We start from the raw sequence: 18,014 nt of genomic DNA, 5'->3' as shown, positions 1-18,014 counted from the left end.
TTTATTTATTTATTTTCAAATACTGTTAGCCCTTACGGGTTGTTACAGGATGAGAAGGGTACATTCAATCAATACAGCACAGTTCCAGCTCTTCTTCAGAAGTTTATAATGAAGAAGTATTATGAAATACGCGTCGGTCAAGGTTATTCCATTCTACAATTGTTTTAGGCAGAAACGAATATTTATAGACGTCAACTCTTGGCACGTAGGACATAACTGCAAAGGGATGGTTAGAACGTGAGGACCGTCTACCGGGCGGCCGCAAGTGTAAGCCGGAATCCAAATTGAATGCATTGTGATAGAGATGGTAAAGATACTTGAGCCTAGCAATTTTTCTGCAAACAGCCAAAGTTGGTAGCTCAGCACGCGCAGGAAGACCTGTTACGGACTGCGTTCTTCGGTAACAGGAAAATACAAACCTCACTGCCATTCTCTGAACACGCTTAAGCTTGTCAATAAGATATTTCTCATTTGGAACCCCAAATTATACTTGCGTATTCCAGAGTTGGCCTTACTCTGGAATTTATATGCTTTTAGTTTGATATCCGGTATCCGGTTGTGCATCTTTTAATTTTCGCCGTAGGAATCGAAGTTTTGGTTGGGCTGTTCCACAAATATTTTATTTATTAGGAAGAAAGAAGTCGACGCGTCCTTCGCCAGAAGATAGCTCGAACACAAGGTACCCCATCTTTTTTCATCAATTGATTTGTTTGCGAAGACCATTGCGTCCTCAGAGGAAAAGAAACAGCGCGAAACGCAGAAGAAAAAACTCTCTTCTTTAATCAAGCAAACCGAAAAACCAGGAGTGTTGGACAGGCACACAGTAACGAATTTATCATCGAGAAAACTCACAACAAAAGAGACTTCAGTCCTGGCAAAAGGTCATAAATTCAACGTCACCCCAGATAACCTCCCCCTGCCCAAGATTGTCGCCGCCCTCGAGAGCGGCATCCAGCAGCTGCACCCTAAAGTGCGGGAACCGCTCAGAATAAAAGCAATATGCATAATAAGGTGCAATACCAACCGCCGAAGAGAAAGAAACTTGTCGTCTGACGAAATAAGAGCGCTGCGAATACTGAGGGAAGATGGGGACATTGTAATTCTACCAGCGGACAAGGGCAACTCAACCGTCGTGTTAAACATGTAGGGTTTCCACTTGGGCTTGTTGGTTTTCCATTAAGACCGTGTATAATTCCGCGCAAAACGACATGGACAAAAGAGGGAACACGTATAACACACACGAAGCGCAAACTATCAACAGATTTATTGCGAGAAGACGTGACCTTTTTATACCTTGCCACAGGCAGTACAGCGCATGACACCAAGGGCGGAACCACACCGACACAAAAAATCAACACGCGCGTGACGTGCTGGCTCCACCGTGGTCCCCACCTCCCAAGAGATGGAGAAAGAAAAAAGAAAGTTCACTGTAATCCCATACATCCATAAAGTGTCGCACAACATCAAGAAGATCGGCCAAAAAACTAACGTTCGAGTCATGTTTTCCGCGCCGAATAAGCTTGAAAAATTTGCTAAATTACTAACCCGAACAAGAAAGAAAAGAAAGCATGTGGCAAGAATCACCAAAACGAATGGGTGAAATGCAGTGTCGGCGTAGTATATAAGATACCTGTATCATGTAAGCGTTTTTATGTCGGACAAACGGGCCGTTGCATCAACGACCGGCTCCGCGAGCATGCTAACAACGTAAATAACAAGACGGGAGGGTGGCTGGCACTTCATTGTGATGAATGCGGCTGTAGACCAATGTTCAAAGAGTGCATGATCATTGAAAAGTCGAACAATGAGATGACACGACTCATTATTGAGGCCCACTGCATCACAACTTTAAAAGATAAATGTATTAGCATGGCATTTATCACCCTATCAGCTAAGGAAATAGCGTATTTGAATAGCACGTCACGCGCGTGTTTATTTTTTGTGTCGGTGTGGTTCCGCCCTTGGTGTCATGCGCTGTACTGCCTGTGGCAAGGTATAAAAAGGTCACGTCTTCTCGCAATAAATCTGTTGATAGTTTGCGCTTCGTGTGTGTTATACGTGTTCCCTCTTTTGTCCATGTCGTTTTGCGCGCAATGATGCACGGTCTTAATGGAAAACCAACAAGCCCAAGTGAAAACCCTACTGCAGTTCATTTCTAGTTCATCGTGCCCCTCTTTTCTTCGTTTTTGTGACCCTCATGCCACCACAGCACTCATCGCTATGACAGTATGCAGAGCAAGGTCTCTAGGTTTCTGCATAAGGAACCGCATACTACCAGAAGATGTCGTAGCTCTTTTCGGAAGATTCGCCCCGTCGGCAGGGCACGGTGGCAGAGTGTGCAAGATCCTTAGGTCCGAGGCGCTGCGGCAAGCCCGGCTCTACAGACAATACCTGTCTGTACAAATACACCAGACAGCGCCTATACCCAGGGCAAACAGCATCCTGAGGGAATTTCAGCTCATCGCAGACCGTACCACGGAATTTTTGTGGCAGCTGCAACTGAGACAGCTCCGGAACCATGTTCGAAAGGAACGACCTGCACGAAGTTGCCCTGTCCATCTTCCTGAAAAAGTGCATCTGCCGAATGACGTGCGTCGAGTGCTAGGCCTCGGACCAAAATTCGCCGTACAAGACAAAACAACACCACCGGATCTGCTTTCCTACGTCCGGCAGGTTTCCCATTTTGCTCCCGATGACGAAGCCCGGAACTGCATTTCCCAAGGTGTGGACATTCTAAACCGATGTAAGCAGACAGCCCCTTCGCTTCCTGTAAAACGCGTGGTGCGGTACTTAGTGGATAATGAATTATGTGTGTTGCAGGCCGATAAAGAAGGGGGATTCGCAGTTTTAACCTCCGGCACCTTCAGTGAAAAGGCCAGACAAGCCATCGAAAAGTATTTTAAGAGTCACGAAGGAATTTCCAAGCAGAAACAAAAAAGCGAAGCTAAGAAAATATGTTCGCGGCTTAACCTTGCACAGCTAAAGAAAAGCATAGATAAGAGTTGCAAGATCCATCTTGAAGTTTTCTTCACAGTTAAAACCCACAAAGTAGACGCCCCTCTTAGGGTCATTGTGTCTGAGCACGACACATGGCAGAAGGCAATGGCCAGGTTCTTGCAGAAAAAAACTGGAACTTTTACCAGTTGACGACCCGTTGCTCATTAAGAACTCCAACGAGGTGTTACGGTTCATTAACTCACACCCAGCGAAAAATCTTAAAGGTTTTTCTATTGACATCACCGACCTTTACTACAGTTTACCACATAAAGGTTTGTTAAGATGCGTGGACCACGCTATTGACGCATCTGGAGGGGTTGCTTTTCAGAATGAGTCCGGTATTTCAAATAAACAATTTCTGGAACTTCCCCAGTTTTATCTCAAATCCGCCTTCATCAAATGGGAGGACAGATACTACCTACAGAAAAAAGGCATCTGCATAGGTTCTTGCATAGCACCAGTCCTAAGCAATTTATTTTTATCACAGCTTGACAAGTCGTTAGTCACTGAACTTCGACCCACTAAGGTGGTTAAAGGGTTCCGATTCGTAGACGATTTTTTATTTCTTTTAGAGTGTGACCCGACAGATTTTAGCCGAGAATCCGGAAAAGTTCTTGCTATCGCAGAGAAATGCCTGTATCCATTGCAAATAACCCATGAACTTCAACTGAAGACAACATTCGTTTTCTTGATGTCAGGTTCGCTTTTAAAGAAAACCACGTGTGCTGGAGCTATGAACCACGAGCAAACAAACCCCTCCTCCCGTTCAAATCACCCCATTCAAAACTAATAAAAAGGGAAATCGCCAATCTCTGTCTAAAAAACGCCCTGGAAAAGTCTTGCCCACACATGACGAGCCGAAGTTTGGGCCAGCAAACGTCACGCCTTTTAGAAGCAGGTTACCCGAGGCACCTGTTAGTGTCCGTAGCGGAGAAGCAACTTAAGAATATCAGGGCATCTGGCTCCACCGTGGTCCCCACCTCCCAAGAGATTGAGAAAGAAAAAAGAAAGTTCACTGTAATCCCATACATCCATAAAGTGTCGCACAACATCAAGAAGATCGGCCAAAAAGCTAACGTTCGAGTCATGTTTTCCGCGCCGAATAAGCTTGGAAAAATTTGCAAAATTACTAACCCGAACAAGAAAGAAAAGAAAGTATGTGGCAAGAATCACCAAAACGAATGGGTGAAATGCAGTGTCGGCGTAGTATATAAGATACCTTTATCATGTAAGCGTTTTTATGTCGGACAAACGGGCCGTTGCATCAACGACCGGCTCCGCGAGCATGCTAACAACGTAAATAACACGACGGGAGGGTGGCTGGCACTTCATTGTGATGAATGTGGCTGTAGAACAATTTTCAAAGAGTGCATGATCATTGAAAAGTCGAACAATGAGATGACACGACTCATTATTGAGGCCCACTGCATCACAACTTTAAAAGATAAATGTATTAGCATGGCATCTATCACCCTATCAGCTAAGGAAATAGCGTATTTGAATAGCACGTCACGCGCGTGTTTATTTTTTGTGTCGGTGTGGTTCCGCCCTTGGTGTCATGCGCTGTACTGCTTGTGGCAAGGTATAAAAAGGTCACGTCTTCTCGCAATAAATCTGTTGATAGTTTGCGCTTCGTGTGTGTTATACGTGTTCCCTCTTTTGTCCATGTCGTTTTGCGCGCAATGATACACGGTCTTAATGGAAACATGTAGGACTACGAGGAAAAGGCGTCCACCCTCCTCAACAGCCAAGACTACGAAAAATTAAAAAAGGACCCCACCACAAGGACCCAATCAGTACTGAATAAGACGCTGGTCGAAATTTTCCGAAACCACCCAAATTCTCGAAATCTTTATCTAAAATTAATGTGCAGGAACGGGTCCGCACCCGCCTTTTACGGCTTGCCAAAACTCCATAAGCCCGGAATCCCCTTACGGCCAATCGTAGACTTTTCATGCTCCCCACTTCGATCACTATCCACATACTTGCACCAGATTATATCACCACTCACCAGAAGGACACCATCCCACGTGCGCAACCCCGAAAACTTCATCAAGCTCATATCAAATGTACGCCTCGAAGATGATGAATGCCTGGTCTGTTTTGATGTGATATTTTTGTTCACCAGAATACCCATTCAGTTAGCTATATCCGCAACAAGGGATGCCCTGGAACGCGACGACACACTCGACGAGAGAAACCCTTGAGTGTAGACGAGATCTGCCGCCTTCTCGAGCTATGCCTATCAAATACCTACTTCACCTTCCGAGGCAGCTGCTACAAGCAGGTGAAAGGAACTCCCATGGGGGCCTCAATTTCCGTCACCATGGCTAACCTAACTATGGAAAATATCGAAGACAGAGCTCTGAGTACTTTTTCCCCGAAGCCAAAAGTTTTCCTCAGGTACATGGATGATTGCTTCTGTATCGTGAAGGAGTCGCAAGTCGAAAACCTGCAGAGCCATTTAAATTCCATAGACCCGGATATACAGTTCCCGTCGGAGCGCGAACAAAACGGATCGTTACCATTCCTAGATGTACAAGTTACACGAACCAACGGCAATCTAAAATTCTCAGTCTACCGAAAACCAACCCACACAGGCCGCTACCTACACTTCGCATCCAACCATCCGGGAAACCACAAGGCATCGGTCGTAAATTCTTTATCGAAAAGAGTCGAAACTCATTGCACATTGGAATCAGACCAAAAGAAAGAAAGGAGAGCGGTTCTCAACGAACTCAAAAGGAACGGCTATACAACGGAATTCATTCGAAAAACAACCCGACAACAAAAAAGAAAAAAAAACAAACTACTAGACCTCCAACCGTTAACTCCCCCTCGACCACAGAAACGAATGTCCATCCCATACGTCAAAGGTACCAGCGAAGCTCTCAGCCGAATATTGATAAAAGAAGGCCTCAAAGTCGCGCATAAACCGATGAACACTTTGAATATCCTCATTCCTAAACCAAAAAAACGTCCACCAAAAGAAAAAGCTCAAGGCGTCGTCTATATAATCAGCTGTGCCGACTGTCCGGCGTCGTACATCGGGGAAACCAAAAATCGAAAAGAAAGAATCAGACAACATGAAAACGACGTCAGAACACTGAAACGAATACGCAGCGCCGTCGCCGAACATTCCGAAGACGCCGACCACAAGATTTCTTTCCAAGAAACCCAAATCCTTCAAACAGAGACAAACTGGCGACAAAGGCACTCGAGTCTTGGCACATTCAGAACACGGCGGGTAATATAAACCACGTGAAGGGCATTCTTCCTTCTTTGTATGTTCATGGCCTTGCAGACGCGACGAAGGGAAGAAAGGACCCCCCGCTCTAGGTCAGCCCCCCCCCCCCCTGTCTCTCGTCAACGCATTCCCGCGACTGAAGGGCGCCCAGCATCGGTCAACCCAGCCGACCAGCGACGCCGAAGCCCCCCCCCCCCCCCCCCCCCACCCCACCCCACCACCTATTTTGTCTGTCTAGAGCAGGTGCCCTGCCAAGTGTCTCCGCACCTTACGCTCTCTGCCCCTTCCTCTCCTTTGTTACGACGGACCTTTTAAAAGCGGCACACTGCCACCTCCGAAGAATACCCCCTGAAGAAGGAGCCGAATTGGTTCCGAAACGTCGGGCTAGTAAATTTCCTTATTTGGTTGGAGTAAATCTCTAAGTCTTAATCAATTTTCCCAACCAGACAGGTAATTCTGTCGAAATGTTTAGCTTGAAGACAAATATTTTGTGCATGACCACTCCAGTTCATGTCATAAGAAATCGTAATTCCTAAATAGTTTAATTTACTGGAACGTTTTATTTCTATGTTGTTAATTATGTACGGGAACACAAATGGCGCCTTCTTCTTTGACACAATCATAGAAGTGGACTTTTCATAATTGATTAGGATGTTCCACTTTACGCACCAGTCATATACAACTTTCAAAGAGTCATTCAACAGGACCTGGTCTTGAAGGCTTTTTAGGCGACAAAATAGCGCAATACCATCCGCAAACAATCGCACTTCGACGAGAGGATGTATGTCCTTCGCGATATCATTGATATATAATAAAAAGAATATAGGACCCAGAACGGACCCTTGCGGAACCCCGGATGAAACTGATGCAGTCGAAGAGCATTCTTCATCTATTACTACAATCTGTTCTGTGTTAGTATATATATTATATACAATAATATATATTATACAATAATATTAATAATAATATAATACAATATATATTATACAATAATATTATTGCGTCTGGCTCTGTCTTCCATATCATTTAATTTCTGTTGCTGGAGTTGTACAGTGGGCTTAAGATCGCAAACAGTACTTTCAAGTCTTAGCAATTTAATGCACTGATCGTTGAATGATTCTAGTTTGCTTCCAATATGTGTCAACCATACTTCAATTTGAGTTTGCTTGTCTAAAATGAGTTGAAGTAGTTCCTCAGTTGTTGGCCGCGGATTACCTTCAATATCACCGCACTGCTTAAGCAGAATGCGACACCACATACGCAAAATTCACGCAACTTCGGTGGGAGTGGCAGCACAATCAGGAAAAGACAATTTGAGCGAAGACTTGCCGTTTAAGAATAGTAACGAACCTGCAAAGCAAGCCATGCATGCTTAGATGACATGGTCACTGCGGTGCTGCCGCTCCCACTGAAGGCTGTCGGCCGCAGAGAAGTATTTATATGCTCGTTGCCGGAAGATGACGTCCCGCTTGCCTGAATTTTCCACTTGTTCTCGATGACGTCACTTGCTTCATGAGAAGTTTGTGCGGGCAGGGCTGGAAATCTGTTGCTTGAAATTGTGCAGTTGATGATTAGCGGCAGAACCTGCAAAGCAAGCCATGCATGCTTAGATGACATGGTCACTGCGGTGCTGCTGCTCCAACTTGGCAATTGGCAACGTCGCTGACATCTGTTAAAGAAAATTACGAACTGCAGCCAGAAGTTTAATATTAGCGCCTCGTCTGCAATTACAGGAAGAAGACCGAAGGCCCTTTTTTATCATAGGTCATATGGCCAACTCCCTATCAGACGCAGACATGCTCATGACGAAAGGTGCCAACTCACTCGAGGTGGACGTTCGGTTCACAAGCAATGGAACAGCGAGCCGAGTCTACCATGGATTTCCCTGTGACTGCTTGCGCAAGTGCGATGGCGAGACACCCTTCACGGAATACTTGGACTACATCCGTGGAGTGAGCAGCGTTGGTGAGTGTGGTTTTCGAATACGAGAACTGCCTTGGCCCGTCCGTTGATGTCTGTTCTGGCATCTGACATTATGCAAAAATGATTTTTCTGTGCCTTTGCTGCAGTCCCATCAACTGTTTCACTGAATAAAATAAAAATATCCACCTATTAAATAGAAAGTTAACCACTTCCATGCTTCAGAGAACTAACTTCATTCACGAGACTTATTCTTAACTTCAAAAGCAGTCCCATGCACATTAGGAGCATGGTGAAAACAACTTAGTAACTTTTTTTTCAATATTGACACATATATATGTTTATCTTTCACCGGTGACCGCTTTTCGCCAGCTAACAAATGTTAAACGTTATCGCTAGGCACAGAACACGCATGCATGTATCGCAAGTTTCTCGAAGGTTATCGATGCTTCTATCCGTTGTCTCTTGTCACCGACGCTCATGTAATCTAATTGTATGAGCGACGCGAATTGTCTAGAACTTTCTGGAAGACACGCGGGTACCAAGGATTAATCTGGAACCTTCGATGACTCATGTATAAAAGCCGACGCGTTTCGCCGGTGATCAGACTTTGATGATCGCCGACTGTGTACGCTGCTATCGTTGTGCTTCGTTGTGCTTCGTTGTGCTATCGTTGTGCTGTCAACCGGGACCCCACAAGAAAGACCAAGTCAGAACTTCAGAAGCTACTGACTGACGTTTTCAAGTTTGTGCCACCCGAAAAGAAGCACCTGTATAACAAGCTGCTGTGCCACAACGGCTCAGCTCCTGCAATATAGGCTTGCCCAAGGTTCACAAGCCCAATGTCCCGCTGCGGCCTATAGTAGACTACACTCGCTCTCCGTTGTACCGTCTCTCTGGCTGTCTTCATGGTGTGCTCCGACCCCTCGTTGGACGTACGTCGACGTACGTAAAGGACTCCGCTGATTTTGTCGACAAGGTCAGGAACGTGACTTTAGACTGCGAAGACGTCATGGTCTCCTTTGACATTAAGTCTATGTTCACATGCATACCTGTGGATTATGCTGTGGACTGCTGCCGAAGAGCATTGCAAAACGACACATATCTGCCCTCGCACACCCAATTCGAAGTCGACGACGTGTGCCGCCTCTTGGAGTTTTGCTTACGCAACACATACTTTTCATTTAATGGATCATTTTACAGGCAGGTGTTTGGAACGGCAATGGGAGCGTCGGTGTCAGTGTCTTGTGCCAACATTGCCTTGGAAGCCCTCGAAGATAAAGCCCTCACGACGTTTCAGCCGGCTCCAAAATTGTTCCTGCGGTATGTCGACGATTGTTTTTCCATTATCCACCGCGAAGACGTCGCACCTTTTCTGCAGCACCTGAACTCTTTCCAATGCACAATAGAATTCAAAGTTGAAGAAGAAGTTAATGGTCGCCTGGCTTTTCTTGACGTTCAAGTCATGCGTACTGTATGAGGCCTTTCAACAAGCGTTTATCGGAAGCCTACCCACACAGGGAAATATCTGCACTTTGATTCGGCCCATCCCGTTGGACACAAACGATCTGTTGCCTCTACACTGTTCACCCGTGCATTCCGATTGTGTTCGACTACTGACGCACGCACAGCTGAGTTGAAGAGGGTGACGCAGGATTTGGTCAGCAATGGCTACCCCCACCAGTTTATAAGGACTGAAGAAAAGCGTGCTGCTGAGCCCCCTATCAGGTCGATGAGAACAAGGAAACGGGCGTCTCTCCCCTATGCACGAGGCGTGAGCGAGTCAATATCAAGAATTTTCAAAGATTATGATGTACAAATCTGCCACGTCCCTTCAAGCAAACTAAAACAACAACTCGTCCGAGTCAAAGACAGCCTCGAAAAAGAAAAATATCCCGGCGTCATCTACAAAATTCCTTGCCAGGACTGCCAGGCGTGCTACGTAGGCGAGACGGGAAACTTTAAAAGAAGGCTACAGCAGTACCGCAATGATTTAGCCAAAGGACACACGGTTTCCAGCGCCCTAGCAGAGCATCACGAGAAGAGTGGTCACACTATTAACTGGCATTCGGCTTCCATCATCGAAAGAGAGAAGAAATTATCATCGCGATTGCTTCTCGAATCATTTTGCATACAATCTACGACTAACACAATAAACCGGACACGGGGGCCCCCTCCCTGAGTTGTACGCAAGCGCCTTACGTCTACCGCCGCATATATAATAAAGATCACCACGCATTCGTTCATTGTGAACAAGGCACCCGTACTGGGCGCCGAAACGTCAATCTGTTGTTTTTGTGTTCTTCAGTTGGTGAGTGTATGTTTATACAGCCATGTCTTTTCCTCGCCAAACGAGTTTTCGTCAAACCCTAGACTTCCTTGTGTTTCGAGTGTAGCTTGCTTTTGTGTGCACAGGTTCGCCCAATACACAGTTTGTGTGCACAGTTTCGCCATACACAGTTTTACGACTGTTTTCTTCACTGTCACTACTACGTGACAATATTCGTACAGGAAATAGGCTTCAGACTATTCTATTTAATTTCGTTTAGTTACCTTGAAAACTGTGTAAAGCATTACATATAGTTAAGTATACACACTCATTATGCATTGGTTAGGAACAACAAAATATGAGTGAATTTCTAAGAGAGAGAGAGAGAGAGCAAGGAGAGGAAAGGCAGGGAGGTCAACCAGAAGAGCGTCCGGTTTGCTACCCTGCACTAGTGGTGAGGGAAAGGGGGAATAGAAAGAATAAAATATGGAGAGAATGAGTACTGACTACACGTGGGACGATGTACAGGGACACTATAGGCGGTCTCTTAAACCGGTGCACTTCAAATACTGCACTAATGCACGCATAGCTTTTTGTGCCAGTGACGGGTGTAGCCACGGTCCGAGTATCTTTGACTCAGAGAAGGCTCTCGAGTCCAGTCGGTTTTAAGTGGTCCTGAGAGAGAGGCGTTGCACGTCGTAGCGAGGACAGGTACACAATAGGTGCTCGATGGTTTCCTCGCACATACAGGAGTCACACATCGGGCTCTCGGCCATACGGAGTGAATTTCTAAATAGAACAAACATAAGCATAGAGATAAATATAGGTCCTTCAAGTACATACATGAATAGCAAAAATATTAAGCCTCCAAGAGAAATCGCGTAGTTGCTTATTCTCATAGATGAAGCGGTATGTCGTTACACAAGTAACGGCGCCAATTTGGTGTGGAGATGAAGCCAATTAACAACGAACAGGCATTCCTAATGTTCATCTTTGAAGTTTACAAAATTGTAGTTTAGAGCAGGTTTTGAGCACAGGCCTATGATTCTGCACTTATTTCTGCGAAAAAAGATGTTTGCCTGCATAACAAATATAAATGCAACTTTCGGCAGCCGATAGCCCTTTTCAATCAATTTCACAATTTCTCGCATATAGATGAAAATTGGCACAGTTGTTCATTACTGCATTTTTTACAGCGAAGAACGGGTGAATTCTAACCTGATGCAAATTTTATGGTCATTTATCCGGGAAACGAGTATGCCGTGAAATATCGCAAAAATGAAAAACGGACAGAAACACCTATAATCAAGGAATTGGCGTTAAACTAAGGATAATCCAACTCTTTGGCCTCTGACTTCACACTTCTGGGCTTTCATTCCGAGTAATTTTGGCGGCTCAGCATAGCCACACCATTATACTTAAAAATTTCAGTTAAACGTAAGCGGTATAACGAGAACATCGCTAGTTTGAAGTTGTTAGAGCGAAGCTGTATAGGGCCGTGGTTTCAGAGCCAGTGGCCAGCTGAGGTTCAGACACAACACCGACTGCTGGAGACATGCAAAGGACAACCTTTACGGTCCAAAGTCCAGACCAACTGAGACCCAGCTTCCTGACCACCGCCCAGGCTCGCTGCACGTGGCCCGGGGCGCACGTGCTGAGCTCCAATGATGATGATGGCAGCACAGCGGCGCTGCCATGCGGTCGGCGTCTCTATCATCCATGGCTAGGCTTCAGTGAACTGTTAAACACCGCAAACAAAAACATAGGTCCCGAATTTGGTATAAAAACGCTTAATTCTAAGCAAAATCGTATACGTCTCATCACTTAATTGGATATGAAGTTTGAGTAAATTAGTTATCAATAGGCGCCACATCGAAGAAGTAGGCTCTCTGGCAGATAAGAGTTTGTGAAAGATTTACTGCTGTTTGACGGCGTCAGCCATGTCTACGTTCGCACCGCCCTCTCATTCTCGTCGTTCCAAGTAGGAAACTGCGTGCCTAGTTTCCCTCCTCTCTCCCGGGGCGGCGGCACTGTCGTTCGTTGGCGGCAAGACGCGCTACCGCTCTCCATTTTGAATTTCGCTTCTGTTCTCTGGTCGTAATGGGGAGGCCGCGTGCAGAGCGAACTCCCGAGGAGCAGCGTGCCTACGAAGAGTGACGGCGAGAATAGATCCAAGAATGCAATCGGCGTGGGCGCGTGGCTGACACCGATGAAGATTGTTCTCGAGAGGCCAGCCGCAAGCGGCTCGCCATGCAAGACGCCGGAAGCCGTGTTCTCTGCGTCGTGTGCTAAACAGCTTCGCTGGTCATCCACCTTCGCAGAGTGGCATGGCTCACGACTTTTTTTATTGCGATAGTAATTATATGGACACTCCAAGCGCATTCTTGCCATCGCCGTCGCCGTCATCGTCGCCGTGATGTTCCGTATAAAGTCCAACGACGATAAAATCGTCACCGCACGCTGAGCGTTGTGTGTGCGAGTGAAGCCGGCAACCGCAGCTTAATCGCGCGCACGCGACAGAGGTAGGCGGCCGGAAGCGCAACGTCTTCGTTCACGCGCGATGAACGGGGAGGAGGCGACGGAGACGGGAGGGGGGGGGTGCGTTTTGCTTACGAGGCTGCTGCTCACGGAGCTATCTTGAATGCGATCTGCGACGCGGCTGAAGTGTGCGCCCGCGGTGGCCTCATCTTCAAAGCGATCTGCGATGGCCCAAAGGGCATTCGCCGAGTGCCGGTAGCTTCGTATGCGCTGCACTTTCAACGTTTAGTTCGCGTTGAAGCGAGGACAAGCGCGAAGGTCAGTTGGATCACTGCCGATGGCGCGATTTCTCACTCCAGCGTTTTCACGAGCTCCCGCGTTCATCGAGCGAGATGTGTGCATGTTTACCTGTGCGCGCGTGACACTGCGCTTGTTTATTTAGTTAGTAAGCGAATATTTACAACTCGATATTGTTACGGGGAGAAAATAATATATGTATTCACAATATATACAGAGGGTTGTAGCTCTGTGGCCAGGGTGACACCATCTACCGAGGTCCGAGACACTTCAGCCTCTTCTTCCCCAACCAACGTCATTTTGTCCACAGTGGTACAAACTCGTACGTGACATCAACCCCCCGGCGGCAGAAGCATCGTCTCGATGCTTCTTAGGGTGTCGAATCAGCGTGCGAGTTATAGAGCTTTAGTCGCGAAACGTGCACGATATCAGTTCCTGGGGTGGTAGAAGACTTTGAATTCACAGGTGAGATCTCATATGTGAGGCTGGTGACTTGGCGAAGAACTCGGTATGGCCCGACGTATCGTGGCAGCAGTTTTTCGCAAAGGCTGACGCGACGGGAGGGTACCCAAAGCAGAACAAGTGACCCAGGGCTGAAATGAGCGTCCCGACGGTGACTGTCGTAACGGTGCTTCTGGATAGTCTGAGATGCCAGAAGACGGTCACGGGCAATACGACGTGCTGCGGCCGCGCGAACAATGGCGTCGTGAGCATAGAACGTGGTAGTGGTGGCGTCAGAAGGGAGCAGTGAGTCAAGAGGCAGGAGAGGGTTACGGCCATATAGTAGATAGAACGGGGAATAACCAGTAATATCGTGACGCGACGAATTGTATGCAAACGTCACGAAAGGTAAGGTGCAGTCCCAATCCCGGTGATCATCACACACGTACATGGAGAGCATGTCCGTAAGTGTACGGTTGAGACGCTCGGTAAGTCCTTTTGTCTGTGGGTGGTAAGCCGTCGTGAACTTGTGGGACGTTGAGCAAGAACGAAGAAGGTCGTCGACAACCTTAGAAAGAAAACAGGGGCCTCTATCGGTGAGTAGCTGACGTGGGGCACCATGATGTAGGATGACTTCATGGAGGAGAAAATCAGCCACATCAGTTGCGCAGCTTGTAGGGAGGGCCCGCGTTATGGCATAACGCGTGGTATAGTCCGTCGCAACAGCCACCCACTTGTTGCCCGAGGATGAGGTAGGAAATGGGCCAAGAAGGTCCAGGCCGACGCGGAAAAATGGCTCACTGGGGATATCTATAGGCTGAAGGTGGCCAGCGGGAGACAATGGAGGCTTCTTGCGGCGTTGGCAAAGTTCGCAGGCAGCGACGTAGCTTCGAACAGAGCGATATAGCCCAGGCCAGAAAAATCGTCTGCGCACACGGTCATATGTACGGGAGACACCCAAATGACCAGCGGTAGGCGCATCGTGTAACTGCGAGAGAATTGTCGAGCGCAGATGCTGGGGAACGACGAGGAGCCGTTCAGCACCATGAGGATTCATATTGCGTCGATATAAGGTCCCGTCCTGGAGAACAAACATACGGAGAGAAGCGTCCTGTTGCTCCGAGGTAATGCGTTCGATGATGGATCGCGAATATGGGTCACGACGCTGCTCGTCGGCGATGCGTGAGAAGTCGGAGATCGACAAAACGCAGGTATCTGTGTCGGTTTCGGTGCCATCCGGTGGGTCGACAGGGTAGCGGGAGCGGCAGTCGGCGTCCTTATGTAACCGCCCAGATTTGTAGGACACGGAAAACGTGTACTCTTGCAGGCGTAAAGCCCAGCGGCCAAGACGCCCTGTCGAGTCTCTGAGTGAGAATAGCCAACATAAGGCATGATGATCTGTCACGACGGTGAAATGTCGACCGAACAGGTAAGGGCGGAACTTAGCAATGGACCAAACAAGGGCCAAGCATTTACGTTCTGTTATCGAGTAGTTTCGCTCTGGTGCAGAAAGAAGACGGCTAGCATACGCGATCACGCGATTGGTGGCCCGCTGTCGTTGGGACAAGGTAGCGCCAATGCCATGGCCGCTTGCATCAGTGCGAACTTCTGTGTAGGCATGCGGATCGAAATGACCCAACATGGGTGGATTGGTAAGGCGACTGATAAGCGTTGAAAATGCTTCAGCCTGGTCGGGTCCCCAACGAAAAGTGGTGTCCTTTTTCAGAAGGTCTGTGAGAGGACGAGCGATTTCGGCAAAGTTCTGGATAAATCGCCGAAAATAGGAACATAGCCCTAGAAAACTGCGGACATCGGTAGGAGAACGCGGAAGGGGAAACTCCCCAACGGCACGAACTTTGTCAGGATCAGGCTGGACGCCAGAAGCGTCAACCAAGTGACCAAGTACTCGTATTTGGCGGCGGCCGAAATGGCATTTTGCAGAATTGAGTTGTAGGCCGGCACGTCTAAAAACATCAAGGATAGCTGAGAGTCGGTGAAGGTGGCTCTCAAACGTCGGTGAAAAAACTATGACGTCATCAAGGTAGCAGAGGCATGTGGTCCATTTGAATCCGCGCAGAAGAGAGTCCATCATGCGCTCGAAGGTAAGTGGCATTACACAGTCCGAAAGGCATCACTTTAAATTGGTAGAGACCATCTGGGGTGACGAAGGCGGTTTTTTCGCGATCTCGTTCATCCACTGCGATTTGCCAGTAGCCGGAGCGCAAATCAATCGATGAAAAATAACTGGCACCGTGTAAGCAGTCCAGCGCGTTATCAATACGCGGAAGCGGATACACGTCCTTTTTCGTAATCTTATTCAGGTGACGGTAATCGATACAAAATTTCCAGGTATTGTCCTTCTTTTTAACCAAAACGACAGGTGACGCCCACGGACTGCAGGAAGGCTCGATAATATCTTTGGAGAGCATTTTGTCCACCTCCGTTTGGATCACCTGGCGTTCAGCTGCTGACACACGGTAGGGCCTCCGGTGTATAGGAGGAGCGTCACCAGTGAGGATGGGATGGGTGACGACACGGGTGCGACCTAGCGGGCGATTTCCAAAATCAAAGATGTCTTCATAGGACATCAGAATACGGCGAAGGGCGTCGGCGTAAGCAGGCCGTAGGTCAGTAGCTATCATGGGCGTAAACTTGTCGTTGCTTGAAGTAGGACGGTCGGAAGCTGCAGCAGTGTCGAATCGTGGTTCGGGCGTAAGAGCAGCTACTCCACACTCTTCCAAAGGGGACAGCCAAGCGAGAGATACACCCTCAGGAAGCACTTGCAGACACGAACCAAAGTTCAGAAGGGGAAGCCACGCTCGATTGTTAACAAGAGTGACAATGGAGCTGGGTAGTGCGATTTGGCGTGCCAGGAGAACGTCGCAAAGTGGGGACACCACGTAAGGAAAATCTCGAAGTGGAGGAGAAGGCGACATGAGGACGTAGGTCGCAGCATCAGGTTGCAGGCGAACAAATTCAGCAGAACGAAGTCGGGACTTGTGGTCTTCGGTCGGGTCGGCAAAGTAATGGGGCAGTTCAAGGCGAAGGGTGCCGGTTGCACAGTCAATAAGTGCTGAATGAGCAGTCAGGAAGTCGATTCCAAGAATCACTTCGTGGGGACACTCGGCCAGTACAGTGAACAGGACTAACACAGGACGACCGGCAATGGTAACACGGGCGGCGCACATTCCCATCACGGCTGTTGTACTGCCATGAGCCACTCGGACGGCAGGCGACTCGGCAGGTGTCAGGACTTTACGGAGACGGCTACGAAGATCTGATCGCATAACCGACACCTGAGCGCCAGTATCGATGAGGGCTTGAACGGGTACATCATCAACAAAAATTTCAACAAGGTTCGGTCGAGCAGCAGGGGTCAGCAGAGGTTTTGCAGTCCGAGTCGTCAACGCAGCCTCACCTCCGGGGGCTGCATTGCTTAGTTTCCCGAGAAGCGGCCCCCGTAGGACGGGGACGAGGGACGTCGAGGTGTAGGCGAGCGGGACTGACGGCATTGCGGCGAAGGCGAGCGGCTAGTGGTGTTTCCCCGAGAGGGGAGGCCGGCATGGTATGGTTCAGAAAGGGGCGACAGAGACCGAGGGTCTCGGTCGAAGCGGCGATCAGCGTATGGTCGAGGCGAGGAGTACCAGCGGCTACTACGGCAGTGGCGGGAGATGTGACCGACCCGGGAGCAAGCAAAGCAAATCGGCCTGTCATCCGGTGTTCGTCACTCAGATGGGTTCCGATATCGACTCGGGAACGACTGGCGAGGTGCAGCAGAGGCAATGACAGGAGTGGTAGGGGTGGGATGTGGGCGGACGGCAGACTGGATGTCCATGTTGGCAATTTCTTGGCGGACAACAGCTTGAATGAACGAGATGGTCATGTTGTCGTGCGTATGGGGACAGTGAGAACTTGGAGCCATAGCCTCAAGTTCGCGGCGGATGACCTGTGTCAAGCTTGGTGTGGCAGGCGGATGTGATGCCGGAGGGTCGTTGCAGGAGGAAGTGGCAGCCGTATTGGGAAGTCGGTCGAAGCGTTGTACAATGCGTTTGCTCTTCGCTTGCTCAAAATTACGGCATTCCTTTATGATGGATTCAACCGTTGAGCAGTTCCTGCAAAGCAGGAGGTTGAACGCATCGTCTGCGATGCCCTTCAAGATGTGTCCAACCCTATCGGCCTCTAGCATGTCCGCGTCTGCTTTACGGCAGAGAGCCAGAACGTCTTGAATATACGCGACGTACGATTCTGTTGGTGTCTGGACACGAGACGCTAGCTCTTGCTTGGCCTCCATTTGACGTCCCACAGGCCTTCCGAAAAGATCGCGTAGCTTTTCCTTGCAGGAGTCCCAGCATGTAATTTCGGTTT

At 48.3% G+C, this 18,014-nt stretch overlaps 1 protein-coding gene across 4 annotated transcripts in view; it reads left to right on the top strand.

The window, feature by feature from the left end:
* Positions 1–18,014, top strand: part of LOC119454649 (dermonecrotic toxin SPH) — a 142,631-nt gene that overhangs the window by 46,634 nt on the left and 77,983 nt on the right. For all 4 annotated transcript variants that reach the window (XM_049666939.1, XM_049666938.1, XM_049666937.1 and 1 more), the window contains one exon: positions 7,978–8,209. In XM_049666939.1, coding sequence (XP_049522896.1) covers positions 7,978–8,209 — 232 coding nt within the window. The remainder of the gene's footprint in view (positions 1–7,977; positions 8,210–18,014) is intronic.

Source organism: Dermacentor silvarum, chromosome 5 (genome assembly GCF_013339745.2).
Source record: "Dermacentor silvarum isolate Dsil-2018 chromosome 5, BIME_Dsil_1.4, whole genome shotgun sequence".
Taxonomy (NCBI): Eukaryota; Metazoa; Arthropoda; class Arachnida; order Ixodida; family Ixodidae; genus Dermacentor; species Dermacentor silvarum.
Note: the sequence above shows the minus strand (reverse complement) of the source record. Positions and strands in the feature narration are given on the sequence as shown.